Raw genomic sequence first — 26,121 nt, 5'->3', positions numbered from 1 at the left:
GATCAAAACTAGAAATGTATACTTATCCATGAATAACTAAAACTATCTGTACAGACTATAGGCAGAAAAAGCAACATATAAACATACTACATGGGACAAAAAGATGTAACTCAAGTGGTAGAGCAATCATGACACATGCTACAATTGAACCTTTCACTAATACAACTTATGACATAAAAGCTACAAACATTTTATGAAGGGGAAATTTATTGAACTTTGAAAATGGAGAACCCTGTGTTGGACCTTTTCCTTTTTTGCTCTCTTCTACCTTCCCCTAGTAAGATGAATATGAGACTGTCGGTAGAATATGGCAACTGGCCGAGTGCATGGTAGCTATGAAGGAGCAGGAGAAACTTCACCTTTCTGACTAATTACTGGGTTCTCTTTTGAAACGCCACCAGTTTCATCCACTTTCAGCATCGTTGTCTCTAATATGGGTACTATAGGAGGTTTTGTCCTTCTTGTAACCGTCATCTTCAACCCTTGTGTCGTGTGGATTGTTGCACCAGTAGTCATATTGACCTGGATACATATGAATTATTCATTAGCTTGTGCATTAATGCTTTCCTTTCCCCTAAGGCTATGTTTGGTTCTTAAAAAGAACTAAGGAAAAGAAAAAAATGCTAAGAAATATGATTATCTTATCTTTGGCATATAATGAAAAATACGAAAGAAAATCAAATATAATTAAATTAGTTAGAAACGTCTGCAATTTCAAATTATGTAATCTTTAGATAGAAGAGGGAATATGAGTAAAATGAATTTAAAAAAACATATAAAAATAATTTATTAACAATAAATCCATTTTTTATTTTACTTCATTTTTTTCTTTTCTTCTATATTTTCTCGCTGTATTTTTACTCGCGTTTTCCTTCAAATTTTCCAATAAACAGACATCAGACTTTGAGATGTTCTCTTCTGATCAATAAAAAATCAGTCACAAATTAGTCATTGTCCAAGCTAGCTCAAGACCAGGTAAATAAATAAATAAATCCATGCCTGGGATAGAGCATTTAGTCACTGAACAGAATCTCCCTAAAAATCCATGCAGCACCTAGTTAATATTGGCGAGATTAGCATTATCCAAGCTGCCTTAGATCAGGCCAATTTGTGAACACTTTGGTAGCTTTAATTTACATTTCAATCACATAAACACTAGTAGCATAAATGCAAAGAAGAATTTCTAAGTCGGGTTGATCTTTCAAGTTTAAGTTTATTCATCCAATTCTCACTATTGAACTATCAGCCAGCAAAATTAAATAAATAAATAAATAGAAGAACAGATCACTTACTGGGGGTGCTCCAACTGCCATTTGAAAGTTAAACCGTTGAACAAGCATTGCAACTGCTACAACATTCTGCAAATTGGCAAGATTGAATTTGAACTTACAAAGCAACTCATGAATCGTTCACACAAGAAGCTATCAGCAGATTTCTATTCAAAGTAACTTACAAATCTGATATCATGACATTAAATCACCACTAACCAGTATTAGTATTTATTGCAAACATTTTATATGTGGTATTAGTAGAGCTACCTCAAATGAAGCAAACATATCGCCTACACATTTCCGTGGTCCTCCACCAAAGGGCAGGTAGCTGAAATAGTGAGTGCAAATATTAACATTTTTCCCCCTTGAATGCCAGTATCATTGACATGGTAACTTAACCGTCAAATAAAACAGAAAGAGATAGCATTGGTTCGAAGTTATTTATGTTGCTAAAATTGATTGCATAACATCAAACCAATTCAGCACTGCAGTCACAAGAACCCAAGACATTAAAATATGGATAAAGCAAAAATGAAATAGATTTTGGTAAACTTTGCATAATGCATGTATGTGTGTATATATAGGCACACATAGATTCTATTACCTGCAGACTGCTAAAGTCAAGAAATCAAGGCTTTATTCTAATGATGGGAGCATACTGATTTTGGTTTCACATATGTGACTGTTAGGTATCTCTAATAAGCTTTAATATATATTGTTGACCAAGTACTTAATGGCTTAAGCTTTTAGGTGAAAATGGTAGTTGTACATGACATTAGAGCAAGTTTTATAGGCATACCGATTATGCTTTAACATAGTGTGACTGTTAGGGCTGTAAACCAAATAAGCATGATATATATTGTTGGTACATTACCTAATAACTTAAGCTTTTAAGTGAAATTGATAAGTGGTAGCAAAGCAAAATTCTATGGGAGGTTGAGAGTCAAACTTCACCATTTGTTTATTTTTTCTATTTATTGAGCTCATGTGCAAGTTCAAAAAAAAAAAAAGGCAATTAATGAGGTGTGTGAGGATTGTGGCCCAGCTAAAACCTTAATACACATTTTTGGCCCACTACCTAATAACTGAAGCTTTTAGATGACATCGGTAGCTTAACAATGACTAAGAGAAACTTCACCAAAATCTTTGGACACCGAAGCCCAAAGACAGGACAAGAAGAATACCATCTCGTAATCCTCCCCCAGATATGCTTTCTTACCCTTAAAACCATATTACTCCCTTGAAGATCCATCCAAAGACTGAAGTACAGACTGTTAGGAAGTGTCCCAAATTCCTAATTAGTATAGATTCCATTTTTGTAAAGAATATTATATAGAATATTTCTAGGTTGATATATTATTGTAATATTAGACTTCCTTATAGAATAAGGAAGGTTGTTGGAAATATCTCTATAAGTATTCTAGGTCATGAGGGGAAAAAGTAATGAGATAGAGATGGGCCTATAGAGACTATACGAGGTGGATAGAGATGTGAGGAAGAACGGGAGGTATCTGGTGGAGCGAGAGGGCTCGTAGTAAGGTATGGATACAAGGAGTGGGGAAACATGGGATGTTTCGGGAACCCAATAGTTGTATCTGGTTCTATCCTCTGTAATATTCTCTATTGTATAGTGGAATTATTCTCTCTCATCCGTGGACGTAGGCATGGTTGGCCGAACCACTTTAAAACCTCGTGTACCGTATGTGTGATTGTTTTATCTTTGTGTTCTTGAACTAACATCGTTAGCATCAAAGCTTCCGCTGGCACAACACAGACAGATGAGCACAATTTTATACCTGAATGACCATGCTGTTAGCTACAAAAGAGAAGTTTATCCATCTCCTTTCTTGCATCAATATTATGCAAGATAACTACCACTGATCTCTAGTCATGCTTGACTATTTCACAAGATTCATGCCTAATCTTAAGTAGACTAGTCTAGGATTGAAAATCTCAACAAGGGTAATATATGCATTCGAATTTAAATGCAATAAAGTGGTAATGGAGCTTAAGTTCACAATCTGTGGTTTCTTGCTAACCATGGAAGGCAGGGAAATTTTAGACATTGAACCATATAAATACAAAAATTCCTAAGTAAAAATGCAAACTTAGGCTATAGAAGTGCATGCTGAGAATTCCATAGTGTTAGCGGATTAGATTAGACTTGTTAGAGAAGTCAAGTTATTTGAATTCACTTCTGTTTTTCTGTTATTTCAGATTATGTAGGATTAGGATTTTTACGTTTTTTAAAATTCAAATAAGGGGAGATTGTTATCTGTAACAATTCTGCCATGATCCTAGGATTAATTTAAGGTCTATTTAAATGTATTGCCCTCAAATAATAAGATGATGATGCAGATTAGTTTTAGATCTGCCTTCATGGTATCAGAGCCTTGAACTCTGAAAAATACCTATGGCCAAAACAGCCATGACAAGGTCCTCACGTCAAGATGACTCCACACCTACAACATCTGATCAATCCCACGCCAATCAGTCCTTCACAAAATTTCTCAACAGGGACAACTCACTCCAAATTACGACGCACAGGCTGAATGGTAAAAATTTACCTTCAATGGTCCCAATCCGTGAAGATTGTTATATGTGGTAGAGGCAAATTTGAGTATCTCACTGGTGAAGCCAAAGCTCCAGTAGCAACTGATCCAGTATACAAAATTTGGTTTGCTGAAAATTCTATAGTGCATACCTGGTTAATTAACTCAATGGAACCCAGGATTAGCTGTCGATATCTCTTTCTCAAGACAGCCAAGGATGTATGGGATACTGCCCAATGAATGTACTCCGATCTTGGCAATGTGTCACAGGTGCTTGAAATTCAATCAAAATTAAAGGAGATGAAGCAAGGCACCCAGTCGGTTACTCAGTATTTCACTGACTTGGAAGATAAGTGGCAAGAATTAGATTTGCTTCTTGACAAACACTCAGTGTGTGCAACCTGCAGTGTGAAACAATGGCAGAATCTTGAGAAAGAACAAGTGTATGATTTTCTTGTTGGATTAAACCGAGATCGTGACGAAGTCCGAGGACGTGTTTTGAGTCGAGTTCCATTCCCAACAATTGATGAAGCCTTTGCTGAAGTACGTAGAGAAGTAAACCATCAGAAATTTATGTTGTCTGAAGGACTATCAAGTGCACCACTAATAGAAGGCTCGGCCCTGATGACCAGAAACAACTCGCAACCAGGAAAGAATAGCAATGATTCAAGGACATCATGCTGAGGAGAACAAATGTGGTGTGATCACTGTAGTCGCCATTGACACACCAAGGATACATGCTGGAAGATTCATGGAAAACCTACAAATTGGGTTCCCTGAAGACAGACTGAAGGCCGAGGATTTCAAGCTCAATCAAACCAAGACAAGCAAGGAATAGATTCTTCAACACAACATCAGTCTACAAATTCATCAATTCCATTCAGCAAGGAACAACTTGAGCAATTCTATCGTCTTCTCAATCCATCACCAGCGCCATCTTTGTCAACTCCTGATCTAAGGTCATGTTCTATAGCACAATCTGGTAACCACTCAGCCCTAACATCTTTGGTTCACTCTAAGGAACCTTAGATCATTGATTCCGATGCCTCCGACCATGTGACAGGTGGTTCTAATTTTTTCCTCTCTTATACTTCATGTCCTAGTTCTACTAAAATAAGCACATGGATATTTATCTTCTGTTGCTGGAATAGGTTCAATAAGAGTCTCTAAGGATTTAATTCTTCACTCAGTCCTTCATGTTCCTGCCTTAAAATGCAATCTATTATCCATTAGTAAAATCACTCGTGATAATAATTGTGTTGCTAACTTTCATTCTTCCATTCCAATCAAAAAAACTTTCATTCTTCCATGTGTCAATTTCAGGACCTATCATCGGGGAGGACGATTGGCAATGCTAGAATTCATGAAGAGCTTTATTATCATGAGAACACGGAGTATGAGGGTCGACAAGCTTTTGCATCAGGGGTTGCATCAATTTCTGTTTCTAGTGCTAGGGAAATAATGTTGTGGCATCATTGACTTCGCCACCCTAATCTTTAGTACTTAAAACATTTGTTACCTTCGTTGTTTAAACATGAAGATTTTGTTTTTTTCACTTGTGATATATGCCAATTTGCAAAACATACTCGAGTACCATTTTCTCCAAAACCCTATACACCTCAATGCCTTTTACCTTAATTCACAGCAATAACTGGGGTCCATCCAAAGTTACACAATGCATGGAAAACGGTGGTTTGTGACATTTATTGATGATCATACAAGACTCACTTGGGTATATCTCCTTTGAGATAAATCAGAGATTTTTCAAGTGTTCCAAAATTTCTACAATAGGATCCAAACCCAATTTCAGAAAAATATTTCTGTCTTACGAACTGACAATGGGAGAGAATATTTTCAATCTATCTTGGGAGATAATTTATTGCATAAGGGAATTGTTCACCAAAGCTTGTGTGTTGACACCTCACAACAGAATGGTGTCTCAGAAAGAAAGAATAGACATTTATTGGATGTGGATCATGCTCTTACGTTTACAATGAATGTTCCCAAATATTTGTGGGGGGATGTCATTTTAACCGCTGCATTTCTCATTAACCGCCTATCCAGCCGCACCTTGACCTTTAAATCCCCACTATCCATGCTTTCACACAAGTTCCCACATCTCAATATGCTTACAAATGCCCTTCCACTCAAGACATTCGGCTGCACTGCATTTGTCCACATTCACTCTCAACATCGAACCAAACTTGATCCTCGAACCATCAAAACAATCTTTCTTGGTTATTCTCCAACCCAAAAAGGGTACTGGTGTTACTATCCCCAAACCAAGAAAATGTTTGTCACCCGAGAGGTTACATTTTTTTGAAGAAATCCCGTATTATTCACATACTTCGCTTCAGGGGGAGAATCGAGACAGAGAAGGTCCTATGTGGGACTGGGATACTATTGCGTTACCCATATCTGAGATCCCATTGTACCCGAGACTATGGCTACTCCATCCATCATACCCGAACTCACCTCATCTGAAACCATGTCACAGCATTCACCTGCAGTAACCTTGTCACAGCATTCACCTGAAGTACCAGTCCCAGCAACAAGGGCAGATCCAACCATACCAAATCAGCAAAAGCTACAAGTTTACTCCCGGAAAAAGAGTTCTCAAGGGAATAAGCCACTCATGAGCACTGTGCACTGTTTGGAATCTGAACCTATGTTAGGAACTGGTTCTTCATCCTCAGGTAATCCTGAAACCATTTCTGATTGAGTAGATGAACCTATTGCACTTAGAAAAGGTGTTAGGTCATGTACACAACATCCTATTTCTAAATTTGTGTCATATGATAATCTATCTCCTTCATTTTGTGCCTTTACCAGAAATCTTTCTAGAATTGATGTTCCCAGGACAATAGAAGATGCTTTAGCTGTTCCCGAATGGAAAAGTGTTGTTCTTAAGGAGATGCAAGCCCTTGAGAAGAATTATACATGGAGTTTGGTGGAATTACCACAAGGCAAGAGTGTGATCGGATGCAAATGGGTGTTCACTATTAAGGTGAGACCAGATGGCTCAATCGAGAGACACAAAGCACAATTGGTTGCAAAAGGTTTCACACAAACATATGGTATTAACTATACCGAGATATTTGCTCCTGTTGCAAAGCTCAACACAATTCGTGTCCTATTATCACTAGCAGCAAATTTGGACTAGTCATTGTATCAACTCGATGTGAAGAATGCATTCTTAAATGGAGAATTGGAGGAAGAAGTGTATATGAGCCTACCACTTGGCTTTGAAGAAGATAAAAAGGGTAAAATGGTATGCAAACTACAGAAGTCTCTATACGATCTCAATCAATCTTCGCGTGCATGGTTTGAAAGATTCTCAAAAGTTATCAAGAGTCACAAATATTCACAAGGGCAAACTGATCATACTTTGTTTGTCAAACACTCATCCAACAAAAGGGTTACAATCCAGATAGTATATGTTGATGACATAATACTCACAGGAAATGACTTCAATGATAGGAAGTCAACATTTGGGTATTGCACACGACTTTGGGGAAATTTAATGACTTGGTGCAGTAAAAAACAGTTTGTAGTTGCAAGGAATAGTGCTGAAGCAGAATATAGAGTTATGGCTCATGGTATTTGTGAAGCTATTTGGATAAAGCGATTACCAGAAGAATGAAAGATCAACTGTGAGTTCCCTATGCAGCTCTATTGCGACAACAAGGCCACAATTAGCATAGCACACAACCCAGTTCATCATGACAGGACTAAACATGTGGAGGTTGATAGACATTTCATCACCGAAAAACTTGAGAAGGGGGTAATCAGCATAAAGTACATTCCTACAGACCAAGAGGTTGCTGACATATTTACAAAAGGACTTCCTAGACCAGCATTCGACTTTCTAACAAGCAAGCTTGGACTCATTGACATCTACAGCCAAGCTTAAGGGGGAGTGTTAGCGGATTATATTAGATTTGTTAGAGAATTTGAATTAGTCCAGTTATTTGAATTCACTTCTATTTTTTTTGTTATTTCAGATTATGTAGGATTAGGATTTTTATGTTTTTTAAAATTCAAATAAGGGGAGATTGTTATCTGTAACAATTCTGCCATGATCCTAGGAGTAATTTCAGGGCTTGGTTGATAACCCTAACCTAAGTCTATTTAAATGTATTGGCCTCAAATAATAAGATGATGATACAGATTAGTTTTAGATCTGCTTTCACATAGGCTTTGTGATCTAAACATCTACAGAGAAAGAGTATTGATAAGGGATGATGTTTAAGGTGAGTAAAGATTAGAATAAAATTAACATAAGAGAGTCGGTGCAAGGGAATCTTAACGAACTATTTCCCAAATTTTCTAAACTCATTCAAAAGAATATACAAGAAATATAACATTTATGGCTTCTACCACTTAATTGACAGCTATAACAAAGAAGATAGGAATTTAACCGCATGCTGGATATATAATAACTTGCAAAAGAGCAATTATAAATAATTTAGATAATATACCTGAAATTTTGATTTGTCTCATTTGGATTTGGTCCATCTAAAGGCCATCTTTCAGGATTAAACTTATCTGCATCGTCCCAATGTTTTGGGCACCGGTGTAGGTTCCATACAGAAATAAAGATATCTTCACCCCTATCGAAAAAAGAAAAGAAAAAAAAATATTTGGCATTGACTATCATCAACATTCTTAAAACATCAAGAACAATGAACAGAAAAGCTGGTGTGACAACTGCAAAGAGTGCCCACATGATGGCTACTTTTAGGATCCTAATATGGATAGCAATTGTACATGAAGTAGAAACGTAAATAAGCATTTTTTATGGAAGTTTCATTCAAACTATCATCGGAAATCAATTATCAATAAAATGCTAAGACATACTGTGCAGCATCGGACAGATACCTAACCTGATTAGAGGAACTCAGATACCAATACTACCAAGAGGAAGTGTAAACTTCAGGAGAATGAGGGGAATTAAAGTTTAAGACAGCACCAAAGAAAGTAAAATCAAGAAGATAAGGAGAGTGAGATAGATATTCTACGAAAAACACCTGGCAAGAAAACAATTGATCTCATCACCATTTAAGGACTGCAAAGTCCATAAAAATCGTTACTATAAAATTCATACTATTTGATAATCATACTTGTTTTTTTTTTTTTTTTTTTTTTTTTTTTTTTTTTTTTTTTTTGGATAAGTAAAGGTTAAAATTGTATTAAAAATCCGCCAAAGCAGCGGCTTAAAGATTACAAAGGAAAAAACACCCCCCACTTCCTAGCTGGATGCCAAGGACGAAGGTGCAGCCCAAACCCCACCCTCAACGGGTTCCCACTCAATCAATAAAATCAACTAAAGTCGAAGGACCATCTTTTATAAATAGTTTAGTCTCCGACCAAAGGAAATATACAAACAAATTCTTAAGTCTTTGGATTGACAGCTCTTCTTCCTCAAAAACAACTTTGTTCCTTACCTTCCAAACCATCCAAAAAAGACACAAAGGGTTTGCTCTCCAAACTCCCTTCCTCTTTTTTCCCACAAAAGACCCGTCCCATCCCAGAAGCGTCGCCTTAACTGTGGCTGGCAGCACCCACTGCACCCCAAAAAGAGAGCAAAGCAATGCCCAAAGAGTCCTTGCCTTGGCGCAATGGAGAAGAATGTGATCTATTGATTCTTCGTGCCTTTGACAAAGGTAGCATCTATTCGCTAAAGGTCATCCTCTCTTCTGAAGCTGATCCAAGGTAAGAGCCTTTCCCCATGTTGCTTCCCACCCAAAAAAACTTACCCTAGGCTGCACGTAAACATTCCAAATGGACGATGAAGGGAAAGAGGCTGGAAAGCTTGAGACTAATAATTTGTAGAGAAACTTAACAGAAAATTTTTCATATTTAGTCTCTCTCCAAATCACCTTATCTTCCACAGCCTGCTGAACACTCTTCCCATTAAGGCCCGAAAAGAACCTACACACCTCATCCATCTCCCAATCATTAAACAGTTTAGAGAAAAGCAGGCTCCAACTCCCCCCACCCTCATTGGAACACCACACATCTTTTACCCAAGCATCCTTGAAAACAGCTAAAGCAAATAAAGAGGGAAAAGAAACACATAGAAGTTCATCCCCACACCATCTATCTTTCCAGAATTTCACCCTTTGCCCATTCCCCAACACAAAATAAAGCCTACTACTTACAACAGTCCACTCCTTCCTAAATGTTTTCCACAACCCCAGACCATACCCACCCCTCACTTCCTTAGAACACCAACCCCCTTGCTCCTCCCCATACTTTCCCCTAATCACTAGATTCCAAAAGGCCTCTCTCTCATTTGCAAATCTCCAGCTCCACTTACACAAAAGAGCCTTATTGAGGGTAGATAGCCTCTTTACCCCAACCCCCCTTTGTTTTTATCTAGGCAAACCAAACCCCATCGAACAAGATAAGGTTTCCGCTCAAGGGCCCCACCTCCCCATAAAAAATCCCTTTGAATCTGCTCTATCCTCAATCTGAACTTTTTGGGCATAGAAAGCACAGGCATGAAGTAAATGGGCATACTCGCCAAAGTGCTCTGTATCAAGGTGATCCTTCATCCTTTGGAAATGTATTGGCTCTTCCACCTAGCCAATTTCTTCCGCATTCTCTCCTCCACTCCATCCTAGACGGCCACAGATCTATGAGGCGCACCTAATAGCAATCCCAAATAAGTGGACGGAAGACTTCCAACCTTACACCCAAGATCTGCAGCCAAGGCCTCCATATTTTCCACACCACCCACCAAGATTAGCTCACTTTTGTCCATATTAATTTTCAACCCCGAAATGGCCTCAAACCACATTAGAATCCAACTTAAATACAACAATTGATCCTTAGAAACCCCACAAAAAACCAAAGTATCATCAGCGAAAAGTGAGTGAGACACCTAAACCCCCTCACCACCTCTACTCCTCGCCTTGCATGCTAACAAAAAACCCCCCATTTACTGCACTCCTTAAGAGACAACTACGAGCCTCCATAGTCAACACAAATAGGTACGGAGAGAGAGGGTCCCCCTAACTTAAACCTCTAGAACTTTGGAATAAACTTGAAGAAGACCCATTAATCAGAACAGAAAAGTTGACTGTGGAAATACACCACTGCATCCACCGGATCCATTTCTCCCCAAAAACCCATCATACTCATGACTGAAAACAAAAAGGACCAGTCCACATGATCATACGCCTTTTCTATATCCAGCTTACACATCACCGCCCCTTCGTTGCTCTTCAAAATCGAATCTATAACTTTATTAGCAACAAGGACAACATCCAGAATTTGTCTTCCTTCCACAAAGACATTTTTGAGCCTTAAAGACCACCTAACCCACCACCAGCTTCAGCCTATTGGCTAGAACTTTAACCAGCCACTTATACAGTCCTCCCATCAAACTAATAGGCCTAAAGTCCCTTAAGTCTTTTGCTCCCCCTTTTTTTGGGATCAAAACAAGGAAAGTTGCATTCAAACTTTTAACAAACCGGCCATGGTCATGAAACTCCCTAAAAAACCCCATGACCTCCTCCTTCACAAAATCCCAAGAAAATTGCCAAAAAGTCATAGTAAAACCATCAGGCTCAAGCGCTTTGTGCCCACAAAAGCCCTTAAGAGCTTCCAGCACCTCTTGTTCCGAAAACGACTCCTCCAGCCTAGCTGCTTCCATAGCCTCCAGCCTCTCAAAAGACATCCCACTTATGTTGGGTCTCCATCCTCCTGCAGCGGACAACAACAACTTAAACTCATTCACCACCCCATCTCTAACCTCCTTCTCCTCTGTTAACCAAGAACCATTTATTTTGACCCGGGACATCAAGTTCCTCCTCTTGTGAGCATTAGCCATCTAATGGAAGTAACTAGTGTTCCTATCCCCCTCTCTCAACCAAACTTCCCTTGATTTCTGCCTCCACGAAATTTCTTCCAACAAAACCCACTTTTTAAAGTCCTCCTTTGCCCCTCTCCTTGCTTCCAATTCATGAATAGTAAGAGGTTGGGTTGACTCTGATTTGTCCCAGAAGTCCACCTAATTCAAAGCCAAAACCTTATTGACTTCCACTTTACCGAAATCCAACCTATTCCAATCTCTCACTAACGGCTTCAGAGCTTTCAGTTTAGCTGCCAACACAAAGCTAGCAAACCCACTAAAACTGAGACCTTCCCACCAAGCCTACACCTTATCCTTGAAGCCCTCCTCCTTCAACCACATATTTTCGAACCTAAAAGGCATCGGGCCTCTCCTCACTCCTCCCCCATCTAGAAGAATTGGAAAGTGATCCAAAACCGGCTTAGGAAGAACACACTACACAACCCCTGAAAAGTGACCTTCCCACTCATTTGAGATTAGAAACCGATCAAGCCTAGAATGAGACTGATTATTCAACCCACCCTTCCACATGAAAGAACCTCCCTGCAAAGGTAGGTCCCTCAACTCTAAATCCTCGATAACCTCTGAGAATCTCCTCATTGAGTAGGTTAGTCTGCCTCTCCTACTGCTTTCAACAAGGAACCTAACCACATTAAAATCACCTGACACGCACCAAGGGCCACCCCATAACCCTCTCACCGCACCTAATTCATCCCATAAATCTTCCCTCTCTTTCTTCAGCGTAGGACCATAGACCCTAGTGAAGTTCCAACAAAAATCATCCTCATAGCTTTCAAACCGACAAGACACTGAGGAAGTCCCCACTTCTGCCTCCAATAACTGTAACACCCTATTATCCCAGAACACCAACACTCCCCCAAAGGCTCCCCTCAAGTAGACGGCCCCCCATTCTAAACATCTTCCCACGCCGAGGCTCCTGACTATCCTCTTTGACATCTCCTGCAAGCACACCAAATCCACCTTTTGATCCTTAATCAACGCCTTGATCACCTTTCTTTTCTCATAATCATTGGCCCCTCTTACGTTCCATGATAATAATCTTAACTTCATTACACAAGCATAGAAAACCCCGCTCACCTCTTAGCACCAACAAAACACCTTTAGTTAGCAAGTTGAAGTACCCCCACATTCCTCCCAGCACCACTATAATTCACTAAGCACTCGAGTTTTTTCAATTCCCTCTCTAATTTAGAAACCTTTAGGATTTTCCTTCTTTTTTCGGCCGACTTACCCTTAATATTTTTCCTCTCTTCCATTTTTTCTCAAAAGCAACAAATTTTCCCTCTCAAATCCCTCGGTAGGCATACCCAAACAACGATAGAGTTTCACAAAACTACCGTTCATCCACGAACCCAAAACACTCTCTTCTTCCTTTTCCAAAACTCTTTCCATGTCTTTTGCCGACAACACTCTCCCATCATACTCCTTGGCTCCCTCTTACGTTCCACGATAATAATCTTAACTTCATTACACAAGCATAGAAAACCCCGCTCACCTCTCAGCACCAATAAGACACCAACTTTAGTTAGCAAGTTGAAGTACCCCCACATTCCTCCCAGCACCACTGTAATTCACTGAGCATTCGAGTTTTTTCAATTCCCTCTCTAATTTAGAACCTTTTAGATTTTCCTTCTTTTTTCGGCTGACTTACCCTTAATATTTTTCCTCTCTTCCATTTTTCTCAAAAGCAATAAAATTTCCCCCTCAAATCCCTCGGTAGGCATACGCAAACAACGATAGAGTTTCACAAAACTACCGTTCATCCATGAACCTAAAACACTCCCTTCTTCCTTTTCCAAAACTCTTTCCATGTCTTTTGCCGGCAACGCTCTCCCATCATACTCCTTGGCTCCCTTTTCAAGATCGATTGAAACTCCCATCTGCCCAGATTACCCTCAACGGGTCAACCGGCCCCTCAAACACCACAAGGTCCCGATCAGCAACCACCACCTCTTCCCCTCCCCCCAAACACAAAAAGAAGAAGAAGAAGAACCCCGACCCCCAAGGCTAAGAAAAGAGCTAGGCTCGGAAAGGGAGTACCTGGAAGCTTCCTCCAACAAGGACTCATCTGCTCCAGACTTTCCTCTTGCTTCAGCCAACGACGCAGCACCGAGAATTACTTCAAGGAACCTCCTCTCCAAACACGAAGTCTCAACAACAGAAGCCCTAACCCCATTTAAGCCTCCAGCGACAGTCATCTGGGCCAGGCCCACTTGACTAACGGCTGAAGAGTTGGCCTGGCTCGAGCCCCAAGGCCCACCGGCCCCTAAAGCCCCCAAAGAAAGACCCTTCCTAAGGCCCTCTTGGGCCACGGGCCCAAACTTGGCAACAGCCCGCTGACAAGAAACCTAGGCTCCCAAATGCTCGTTGCTTCTCACCTTATCCGACTTGGCCCAAAACACACTAGGCCCACTTCCTTTCCCCCTTAAAACCACTCCAACATCTGAACAAACACCTGTATCCTCAACTACTCCCTTCCCCTTCCCATCTTTTCCTGCACCTGCCTCGGCACCCCCGACCATACCCATGCCATACAGATCAGAAACAACTCCCACCTGCTCAGCTTTGCCATCAACAACAGGCCCCACTGCTCCATCCCCTAGTGACTGCACTTGCTCCCTCGATGGCCCCACGCTACTCCCCACGTGTGAAACCAGACCTCCCTCATCTCTAACCTTCAACCACTCCTTCCCTTGCATCGGCACCACCACCAACACCTAAGGTGACACTTCCCACCATAGTTGGATTGCAAAACACAAGGAACCCACCACCAATTGTAACAACCCGAGTCAATCTTTCCCTTCCGTCCTCACCAAAAGCCTAGCCCACTAAAGCTGCACGAATTTAGTTGTGTCATCATCCACAACAACCAACCCTCTGCAGCTATCCCCCAACTTCCTGAACACCTCCTAGTTCCAGAAATTTAAAGGTAGCCCCCGCCCTCACCCAGTAGTGATTTGGATGAACTCTGGGCCGAAGAAAACCTACCTCGAGTCCCCACCTCTCTAGATGAAACGTCTTGTCCTCAAAACATCGAATCCCCCTTCGCATCACTCTTTCAGCTTCCTCTGCAACCTCAAATTCTGCAAGAAAGAAGTCACCTCCCAAATTTGAAAAACTCTCCCCTTTTCAAACTCCAAAGACGCATCCCTCATCTCCTTAGCCAAGCTAAATCCGGACACTAAGCTGCCTCTTCTCCCCATCGTCCCACTAGACAGCGCCCCAATTGCTCATCCCTACTCCTCAAGGCTCTACCCCCAAGTCGAAGCCACACTGCGTCTCCTATTCTTCCTACCTTTGCCTTCACAACCTCAACGAAAGACCGTTTTTTCTCCTCTTCCTCAACCTGGACTTCACCTCTCCTTCCTTCTTTGACACCTTCAATGCCTGAACCCTCCTTGTCTTCAGTAGGGAGAACAATACCGAGAGAACAAAGCTTGTCAGTTAGCAAAACCCACCCCCTTAGAATTCCTTTACCCTCCAGAAATACCAAACAGAACTTTTTCTCTTCCAGATCACGAACAAAGCAAAGAATATACCTCCCCGCCTCGTTAGCTTGCCTTTCTAGTCTAAAACTCCTTCCCTCCTCTTCTCAACTTTTTACAACTTTCCCAAGCCACTCCTCCCTGTAGCAAACTTCCACCCCCTCCAACAAGCACCTCAAACTAGAATTGACAAACCTTATCCGTGAGGAGAAGCCTTTACTTCTCTCCAAAATGATACCACAAAGCTTCCCCCCAACAAAGTTGATCGAAATCTCGAAAGACTTCGAATCCACAATGAACCAACACCTACCGCCTCTCCTTCTCTCCATTTAGGAGGGGGAGGGGGATTATATTTTTAGACAGTATAATATTTTACCAAATCATACCTCTTCTTCACCACCTCATATAGAATATTTCATTAGATTTATCCAAATGGTTACCAACAGAGCCAAGGATACTGAAAGCAAACATAAATTCCACTGGGAGACTAGCTAAAGGCCTCCCATAAAGGACATATTATACCCTATTTACACAAGCTGTCCCATCATCCTTGGTTATAGGCTTTATAAAACCATAAAAACTCAACAAAACCGATTAAGGAAAAAAAATAAAAAGAAAGAGAGAGACCTAACCTATATGGTAGTCTATTAAGATTAACTCTTTTCCAAGAACTCCTAAACCTTCCAATAAATAATAATTCCAATTGAATCAAATAAAAAAGTTAAAGCAAATGTTTAAAAGAATGGCAACTTATTAAATAATAACTTTCAGGACAACAAGACTTTCGATATTCCAAACAAGACTCAAATAACCAACTACAATTAACTTTGGCTTCAAACAACTTATATCTGGAAAATTACTGAGTCAACCTTTTTTTTTTTTTAATCAGAAACAAAAATGATTTCATTAGCATAGTAAAACAAAAGAAAACTACTGAGCCAACTTAAGATTTCTTTATTCCCTTCTTTTCTTCTTTTCCATGAATAAACCTTAAGGGGCTCACCACAATTAGAAGGACATTCATGTCCACTTCAAAAATAAAATGGAAACAACTTCAAAGAAAGTATCATAGAAAAGAACATCAATGAAAAAATATAATGAAGTAGCTAGCCACCAGAAACAATTTTTATAGGGTTCTATTAGATATGACCTTTTTATTGGGTACCCTCCAAGCACATCATTCTCAAGAGAACGACGGATCAAGACAGGTGGTTGTGGGTAGAGTCTCAATGCCTGAAAAAAGGAGGGACAAACAGAATAAAGAGATGATAAAAGTAAAGCTAAAAACCACAGAGGATCCACTTCAAAGATACCACAAGGAAAAATTTGTCAACACTAAAGGCATAAAGCACAGAGAATCCACTAAAGATATTGCAAAAAAGAACAACACATGTCCACCTACTTCATTGATCACTCGAGTTGTGTACTTAAGTTTCTTCATGTCTTCAATAGTTGGAAACCGATCTCCTAAAACAGAGTCCACCTGAGAACAATAGTAATTTAGAATGAAGAAAATATAATATCACCTAAACTATAAAATCCAAAACTTAGGCTGATATAAGAATGTAAAAATTATTTCAGTAAGTTACCTCGTTTTGGAGCTTAGACATGACACTAGGTTCCTGCAGCCATTATAAAAGAAAACAATAATAAGTGAGATGACTAAGAACTCTAAATCATCATTCTTTTACATAAATAGCAAATAGAAGATCCAGATGAAAAATAAATGGACACTAAGAAACATATAACATTAGAACCAGGCACAATGGATTTTTTTTTTTTTTTCTTTAGCAATCGGTGAAAGAAATTTTTTCATGGTAGAACTTTTTCAAGAAAACTAGAGAAGTAGTCGAACCAAAATGGTCCCAATCATTTCCGTGTAGATGGATATTTTGCTGCTCCTAATTTACTAGATCTTAACATAAAAACTATACCTTGGAGAGAAGATAAAAGGCCCATGTTAACACTGCAGCAGATGTTTCATGCCCAGCTATGAGCAATGTCATCAAGTCATCACGAAGTTGCTTGCTAGAAACCTGAAAAAACAGGTGTGTAAGAAAATATCCAATCATTTAAGCAATTAACAGATACTTCTTTGATAATAAATGATGTCATACATCATCTCCTGATGCCAAAAGAAAGTGAAGAATACTAGGATCCTTTTCATTCATATATTCCTCATGAAACTGTAGTTCTTCCTCTTCTACCATCCTCTGCAAATGCGTAAAAAGAAAAGATCTATGTCAAATTTAGCAGTCATGTACCATTTGAAGAGCCTCAAAACTAGTAAAGGCAAATGTGTTGCAAATCTTAAATTGACAGCAGGCTAACATTCTAGCAAAAAGCTTGAGTTCAATGTGATTTTTCCCTGTTATTCCAAGTATACATTCAATGTTAACAAATGTGGATTTTCAATTCAATATATGAACCAGTTGCAGGCTTACAGTGACTATACAACTCAGGTAGACTACAAGAAAGAATTCCACACTTGCCTTTTTGTTTTCTTAATAGAATACAGAATTTTAGTAACTAAAAAATAGATAAACAAGGAACAGGACCCTTCAAGAAAAGAAAAGGAAAGAATACAAAGATCCCCACCCAAGGGGGAAGGGGGAGGTTGAAGAATCCCTAAAAAAACTCAATGAATCTAGCTCGATCTTGGCCAGCATTTCCACTGTCTTTCAATCTCACCACCAGCAGAAAAAAGTCTTCCAAGTCCCTGGAGATACAAGGACTCTCCTCATCCAATTATCATAAATTTGTGTATGTTAGCCCCCTCCACAATGAGGTTCCTGTTCCCCAAACAAAGCATCTTTTTAAGCCCTTCAAGGTTAGAATCTTGGCTTCAATAGCCATGATGATCCCCATCCACATAGAAAAAGCACAATTGGGATCATCCCATGGTCTCTAACAACCCCCCCATAATGCTCATTCAACCAGAGACTCCCACTGAGCCCTAGAAAACATTCAATTTCAATCTCCCGATGGAAGGAGAAAACTGCTGTCTCATAATAGTCAGTTATCTCTGATTCTCTGAGCAAACAGGCCCCCTAATCCATATCAAATGGACAAACTCTTTGGTGCCAAAACCCAGAGAGATGTGAAGGAGCCAGTTCTTCTCCCACAAATTCCCCAAAGACCTGCATTTTTTTCTCAAAATCCTGACATTCCTTTCCAAACAGGTCATCAAAAAATATCTAATATAGCACATTCCCATAGGAATCTTCCTGTCGCCCTCTCACCAAGATCATACTAGAAATTTCAATTTTAGCAAAGCAAAGAAAACCAACCATGACCATCAACTTTTGATCAAGCTCATAGGAAACTAGGCAATGAAAAACAACTGGTCAGCTGATTCCCCATGAATTAGAACACAAAATTATGCCAGTTTGAATTGATGGTTTCATAACGCCTTCTCATTTGCAGCATTTTATTAATGCCTTCTTGTGAATCATTTAACCATTCAGATTTTTGACTTTGGGAAGTTTCAGCTTTTGTAATAAGGTTGACCAGATGGAATATGGATGCATTTTCACTCTTAGACAGGATGAGAAAAATGATTTAGACTCTAAGAGGTAAGTCCAAATACCAAAACCTCTTACTGGGGACTGAATCAGATAAATAGACATTTTCCAAAGACAAGGAAAGAAGAAAGATCATTAATTTCACATTCATTTAGATTTATGCAGAAGGTAAATGTCCAAGAAGGAATGTTCTGGAAAGAATCAATGAAGATGAAGGAGGCATCCACCCTCTGCCAAAAGCCTCTAGCCCAGAGATAGACCAGAAACGTAGCCAAAGGCTCTAAAAAATAGGCTTAAATTGATTAAATCTGCTTATTCCCTGAAGAAAAAGACTGGAACCATCTGCCAATTACAGATACATGACCTTTCTCTCTAAATCTCAAAGCCAAAAACCTAACATAAATTCTCCACTTTGTTGACAATCCTACTCAAGACATACATATCACCTAAGTGAATGAAGAGAGGGACCCATCTCCCTCAGATATCTAATAGCCTTGATCCAACTTTTTGCTTCTCCTTGTACAAAAACAGAAAAACTAACTGTAGCTAAGATATGCCTCACCAAAATTCCCCATCCAGCTCCAGACTCCTTGCCAATAACATGGTCCAAAAAATCTCAATTCATGTGGATATAGGCCCTTTAAAAGTCAAGTTCGGAAACCAGCCATGCTTCCCTGGAAGTCAATTTTTTGTTCAAGATTTCATTAGCCACCAAGAACACATCTAAGATTTGTCTATCCTTCACAAAGGCTGCTTGAACACAGATAATATTTCTAGAATGCTTCTGAAAAAACTTCTGTGATAAAACCTCTACAATGACTTTATCTAAACTAGTAAAGAGACTAAAGGATATAATGTGGTTGAACTTCTTTTTGGGAACCAAAGCTAGTAGACTTTTTACAACCAAAATTCTTGAACGTCATTCTTCCAAATCATGCATAAGCACACAGAAAGGTCTGTGACTAGCACAATACATTTTAAGGCATGATGCTACATCAGTAATTGCCAAATCCACCCAAATTGAGCCTAACCAAACCAATGAACAAGCTTGAAATGAAGTTTTTAAACATAAGACTGGGAGGTCATGCCCTAAGCAATTAACCCAACCCAACCTTGATTTATTTAAACTTCATGTATATATCTGTACAAACATAATTATGCTAACATTTATATGACAACCATAACCAAACTGGTTTTAAACTTTACTTGCTTTTTCATGCAATGAATCCTTATTTCTAAATTCGTTTCTCAAGATTCTTTTAATCTTTAAACCATGAGTAATCAAAAGGCATACATTAAAAGTAATCATTCCACCCAATGCAAACAGATCCATCAAAACTGAGCCAAGGTTGAGCAACCCCAAGTCAAGGTAAGGTTAGTTTGGGCTACAGAAAACTGCTAGATCCCTAAGTTTAGCCTCACCCTTCGAGTTGATCCTTCCCCCTGAGTTGCAGTTTAATAAGTTGTAAGTATCTCACTTCACTTCCAATAGTTTCTGAAGTGCAAATCCAGCACAAGATGACCAGTATGGTCCAATTATTGCTCATGCTCAGAGCTTACCAGCAATCACACTAGCAACAAGTGTAAATTGACAAGAGCAATAATTACAATCATATTGCTAGTCAAGTTTGTCTAAGATTGCCCCGTCAAAATCTTGGTTCACAAGCCAAAAACTGCCATCACATGTCTATACCCTCTTACATAGATTTTAGCAAGCTCATATCCATGTTGTAGCCAGAAGCTATATCACGCCCTTCATTACACAAGATTATGGCCTCTTATCACTTGCAGATTTTTATAATTGACCAAAACTTATAAAGATGGAAAAGGAGGAAAAAAAAACACCAAGGAGGGTTGAATTTCATAAACTAAATGTGCAATATTTAAGAAAAAGGCAATATTAGGGGGCCCTTTCTTTTCTTTTCTTTTCTTTTCTGCTTGCCTCAGCTTACTGCTTATGAATGAGTCACTGTCAAACATAAAAAAAAAATCGATCCTATTAGGCCTATACTTGAAAACAGTGGTAAATAAACTACTTCTCAATTGAAATACCAAAAGCAACCCATTTGAGAATGGATTCAACCACAATGAATCCAACTAATTTCAAGAATATATCTGGCACTAGCTATCAAGATTCAGAAGCAGAGATTGTCTGAGCATCACTGATTGAACATGCTTATGTATGCACATGGCATGTGTGCAATGCACACTTATCTGTGCTAGTAAATAGTTATGCAAGTGATTCCATTTGTGTGTATAGCACATACACACATGTACATGTATCTGCTCAGAAATCCACATAAATACACACTGAAGAAAAGATTGAAGAGCAACAGCATTCAAAGACAACTTCACCTTGCATATTGCAATCAGATCATCGAGTGTACTGTTTATCAACTTGAGTGCTTCATTAACCTTTCTCTGCCGTGGTGAAATGTCTTTCCAAATTGGAATTTCCCAGAATGGAATTGGTGCAACACTTCGATCTTCTGCTTCTCGCAAGACAGCGTAAACAGCCTACTCTAACCAAATTTTAAACAGATAAGTATGCAAAGAGAAGACCAATGAAGGTAACTGAAACCAAAGCAGGAAAAAGAATACCTCAACTATCCCAGTATCATTTGTCAAAGAATCAAAATCATAATTAAATACTGCTTTGCCGATGATATCCAATGTCAAATGAGAGAAAAGTGATTCCATCTCTACATCCTCCCCATCAGATGCAGCAGCATCTAACTTCTTACAGAGCCTATCTGTAGCTTGTCCAAACAAGCTAATCATAGCTGCTACATACTATAATTGGAATTCACAAAGAAAAAGGGGGAAAACAGGGAGGGAAAAAAAGAAAAAAGAAAAGGAACAAAATAGAAGGATCTCAGTTTTATGCAGAAGTAGGAGCAAAACCAGGTTGAATTCATTGACACTATAAGTTATAACATACCACATTTTTCCATCACTGGGGATAAACTCACAAGAACAGAACAAAGAATGTGAACAAAAGGAGTGTAGAACCTAAAGAGATAATTATTTTACCTTCTGATGCAATGCTGGGACTATGGCACGTCGTCTAACACGCCATAGCTCTCCATCAGCAGGGATAAGGCCCTTACCCATTACAAATTCTAGGATCTCGGCCAAGATACCCTGCAAGGAGTAAAAAGAATCTTTTTTTTGGAAATTACAAGCAAATGCTAGCTTATGATTCCAAAATAAAAACCAAAAAGAGAGCAAATAATAGGCCAATTATTTTACTTTTGAATAGGCCTTGGAGTTGTCCCTCAATACATGTTTAGCAATAGAAGGATCGGAAACGATCAGAAAGGACTGCAGCAAGAAACAAGAGATTGATCTATCAAATGCTCTATCATAAAGATTTCACCCAAATAATGTAGTGAATAGGAAACTAACCTTTGGACCAAATGTCAATCTGAAAATTCCACCATAAGTTAGGTATAGCTCATATAAGGGGATGAAAAAAGCCTCACTCCGAACAGCTCTAATTGACCCTTTTGCCTCAGGAACCTTTGGATAATCTTCAGATACTTCCATCCATTTAAACAAAAAGTCCAAAATCTCACTAGGGATTCCCACTTTTGCTAAACTATTTTTCAACAAAGCTGGAGAGCTGATTCCAAATCAAAAACAGAGATAAATAAAAAATAATCAAATTTAGAGATCCAAATTTGAACTCAAAATCTCTCAGAGAATCTTTAATTTTTGCAGTATATACACAAGGAAAATTTGAATATTTAAGCATATTATCATATTATGTTATTCTATCGAGTCAATTAAAAGTCATGAACCTTATTCTTAATGCTGTTTATGTTATTCTTTAAGTAGACCAGATGATTTTTTTAATAGATGAAGAAAACCATTGTTGGGCATCTTCCTTGTACCCAGTGATATTAGTACTCCAATAAGTGATGAAATTCACAGGCCTTCTCTTCATCATAGTGCAATGCAAAGATGCATAGATAAATGTTGATATTGATAAGTGAAACAAAATTAATGGGTCATTTTCTTTATGCAAAATTAGGCACCATTTCTTTTTAGCACAACCAGATGATATTTTTTTACTACATCAAGTGAAGGAAGAAAAATGGGTTTCCCTATCAAAGTTGCTTATGTAGTTTGTAACCATCTCTGGATGCTTTTGGATTTCACACACAGGAAAATCCATAGTTCATCTTCTTATTCAAAGCATATAATGGCTATTTCATAAAAATAAAAAAATAAAAAAAATAAAACCAATCCTAAACACACTGAAATTTTCCTTCACTAATATTTCCAGTTTTACCCAAAAATAAGTCCGAAAAATTAAGCTCAAGCCAACCAACTTATTGCCTAACACTGAATTTTCTCAATGTCATACTTCGAAAAGTTCCCAATACTATAAATCCAGCATTAGAAATTTTCAATACTAAATTTTCAGTTTCATCAATTACACAAAAACATAATAATTGAAACAAGCAAGCAAACAAACAAATAGGATCTTGCATCTTGGTTCCTAATGGCAATTATTTTCAGAATTCAGCAACAAATTATCTAGATAACAATCATCCCTTATGCTAAAGTAACTATATTAAGGCCATTTCACATCATACCTCAATGCAAAACACTGAAATCTTGCCTATATTTCAATGCATTTGACAACATGCCATAGAAATTGCAGATTTTCCATTTTTAGAGAAAATGACCGAGAAAAAAAATTAAGCAGAAGCTTGATGAGAGTAGTTCAAACATTTCAATGCTAAACTTAACACAATATCAAACATTTGACAACCATGTTTGCTGGAAGAGTTCAGTATTAATATTTCTTTACATCGAATTTTCAGTTTTACCGGAAATTACAGAATCAATTTTTAGAAGTTGTAGGTGCCAGAATAATTGAAACATGGAAACAGAGAGACTCATGGATCTTGGTTCTGAGGTGACTACATCCCAAATTGAGTATTACCCAGGTTTCGCCACCGTGAACTCCCCAGAAGCAATCCGAGCTGATAACTCAGCGCGGCGCTTCTCCTCAAGAATGCGCTCAACCTTCTTGACACCATCCTCCAGGGACTCCGGCCCTCGCCCATTAGAAGATGCACAAACAATTACCAACTTCCCTACACCCAAAAACCACCAATTCAGCCACACCACAAGCTGAAAACATCAAAGACTGCAAATATCGTCAAAAAAAAAAGAAAGAAAGAAAGAAAAACTCACCCTTCTGCCTCCGTGAAGCTGCGGATTTGAGCTCCAGCCCTCCCCCATTTGAAGATCCACAGACAATTACCAGATTCCCTACACCCAAAACAACAAAATGAGCCACACCCACAAGCTAAAACACAAACAAGAAGTCAGAATTTTTTTCTCCCCACCATTCTGCCTCTGTCGGATTGTGGAGAGCTTTGATGATGAATATAGCGAACAGATGGCGGGCAGAGAAAAGCCGGCATTGACAGCCATATCCAATGCACTGCAACTGGAAAGTACGAAGATGAAAGATGAAGGAGAGGGAGGAGGGTTGGTGATAACGCCACATGAGCAAGGAAAACACCAAGGGGTTTCGTGATGGAATCTTTGATGGGTGGCACTATGAGATTCACAACAAGATTGCTTCTCCCACCACGGCGTCGTTTTAGGTGGTCCTTTCGGCAACGCCAAAGCCATGGCCCATGGGTTGATGGGGGGCATGTGCACTTTTTAGGATGTGTTATCTCCCTTGTGACAATTTTTTGTCCAGAACAAGACTCCATGTAACACATGATAGATATAAGTGAAAACAAACCGGGTTTTGATTCAAGCTACGGATTTAGACGGATATTTGGCCTCATCTCAGCTAATTCGAGCCTCGAGGAGCCATTTTTTATGTGGTTGAAATACAACAAAGTGATTTTAATTTTGTTTGGAAATGTCTTTATATAAGCTTACTTTTACCTATTTTCTAATCATGATTTTGGGACTTAATTTTGACTCCAATTTTGTACATCAAAGCACAAATATATGATAGCAACAACTCGTTTTAATTAGGGTTACATGATTTTATTTTGGTTCTTTTAGGTAATTCGGAATAAGCCAAACTTGGCAATTGTTTGATTTTATTCCCTGATTTATGTTTTTCTTTTATTTTCTTTAAGTCTTGGGTTTAAAAAGATTAGTTATTTGATAGGAATTATGAGAATATTATTCAATAAAAATTTTAGTTTTCTTAGTAAAAAGAAAAGAAAAAAAAAAAAAAAGAGGTATTAAAGAACTCTTACTACCTCAAATTTTAAAAATTTTAAAATTAATTTTTAAGAATATAAGATATGTAAAACTTTTTATATAAAAGTTTTTATATTTTATACAAAGTTGTTATTATTTTCTATTTTAAAAAATAAAAAACAAAGATATATTCTATTCGTTTGCATACATTTTTCTATTTTCTATTTTTTAAAATAAAAAAAATAATGACTTCTATATAAAATATAAAAAATATCAAAGGCTGATGTTGAAAATGTAATGATTTTAAAAAATTGTTTAAAAAAAATTTTGAAGAATTAAATTTTTTTTAATATCTTATATTTCAAAATTTTTAAAGTAATTTTTAAGAATATAAAATAAATTTATGTTGTTTTATAAGAGTTTCTACTTTTAAAAACAAAAAGTATATTATTAAAAACAAAAAATGATAGAAAATAAAAGAACTCTTTTAGTACTATCCTGAAAAGATAATAATTTTAAAATTTTATTTTAAAAAAATAATTTTATTATCTTAAAATTTTAAAAATAAAATTTTAAAATAGTAGGAATTTTTATAAGAGTTATTATATTTTATATATAAGTGATTATTATTTTTTATCTTTTAAAAAATAATAAACAACAAATATATCCAAACAAGAAATCAAACATGTTTTTTAACTCTCTAAGGGTAAATCATCTTAATGACTCAATAACTTAATTTAAGTTATTAAATAAATAAAACATGTTTTTTAACTCTCTAAGGGTAAATCATCGTAATGACTCAATAACTTAATTTAAGTTATTAAATAAATAAAACATGTTTGATAAATAACATAATATTGTAATTTAAAATTAAAAATAATTTTAAGTGTTAAATTAAAATAATTAACTTATTTTTAATTTCAAATATTTTTTACCTCATTTATCTATAATTTACAACCATGACTTTATATTCACAACTCATTTTTTATTGTAAATATTTTATAATTATTATGATATATGATACTTCAAATATGAATTTATCAATTAAAATTAATAAAGATAAATATATTAATTTGATGATTTAAAATAATTTTAAGTTAACTCTACTTAATAACATTAATGCTAAACTAAAAATTAAGTAATAATGTGAACCTGCATTTTCACATGTTTTCCTACTCATGATGAGACTCACTTTTATTATTTTAAAATTTGATT

At 37.7% G+C, this 26,121-nt stretch overlaps 1 protein-coding gene across 1 annotated transcript; it reads right to left on the bottom strand.

Annotated features, from left to right (window-relative positions):
• Window positions 1-24,475, bottom strand: LOC100240996 (protein LUTEIN DEFICIENT 5, chloroplastic). The gene is made up of 17 exons (XM_002279948.4): window positions 24,081-24,475; window positions 23,926-24,003; window positions 23,672-23,825; window positions 22,123-22,339; window positions 21,967-22,038; window positions 21,748-21,858; window positions 21,316-21,507; window positions 21,070-21,231; window positions 17,308-17,403; window positions 17,125-17,226; window positions 16,780-16,812; window positions 16,593-16,673; window positions 16,341-16,423; window positions 8,305-8,436; window positions 1,539-1,599; window positions 1,293-1,358; window positions 1-522 (listed from the first exon to the last, which is right to left on the bottom strand). The coding sequence occupies exons 1-17, from the start codon at window positions 24,394-24,396 to the stop codon at window positions 334-336; spliced, it is 2,145 nt and encodes a 714-aa protein (XP_002279984.4). The 5' UTR covers window positions 24,397-24,475; the 3' UTR covers window positions 1-333.
• Between the last annotated feature and the right edge of the window lie 1,646 nt (window positions 24,476-26,121).

This window comes from Vitis vinifera, chromosome 4 (assembly GCF_030704535.1).
Source record: "Vitis vinifera cultivar Pinot Noir 40024 chromosome 4, ASM3070453v1".
NCBI classification, from domain to species: Eukaryota; Viridiplantae; Streptophyta; class Magnoliopsida; order Vitales; family Vitaceae; genus Vitis; species Vitis vinifera.
The sequence above is the reverse complement of the archived record's forward strand: the minus strand, read 5'-3'. Positions and strand labels throughout refer to the sequence as shown.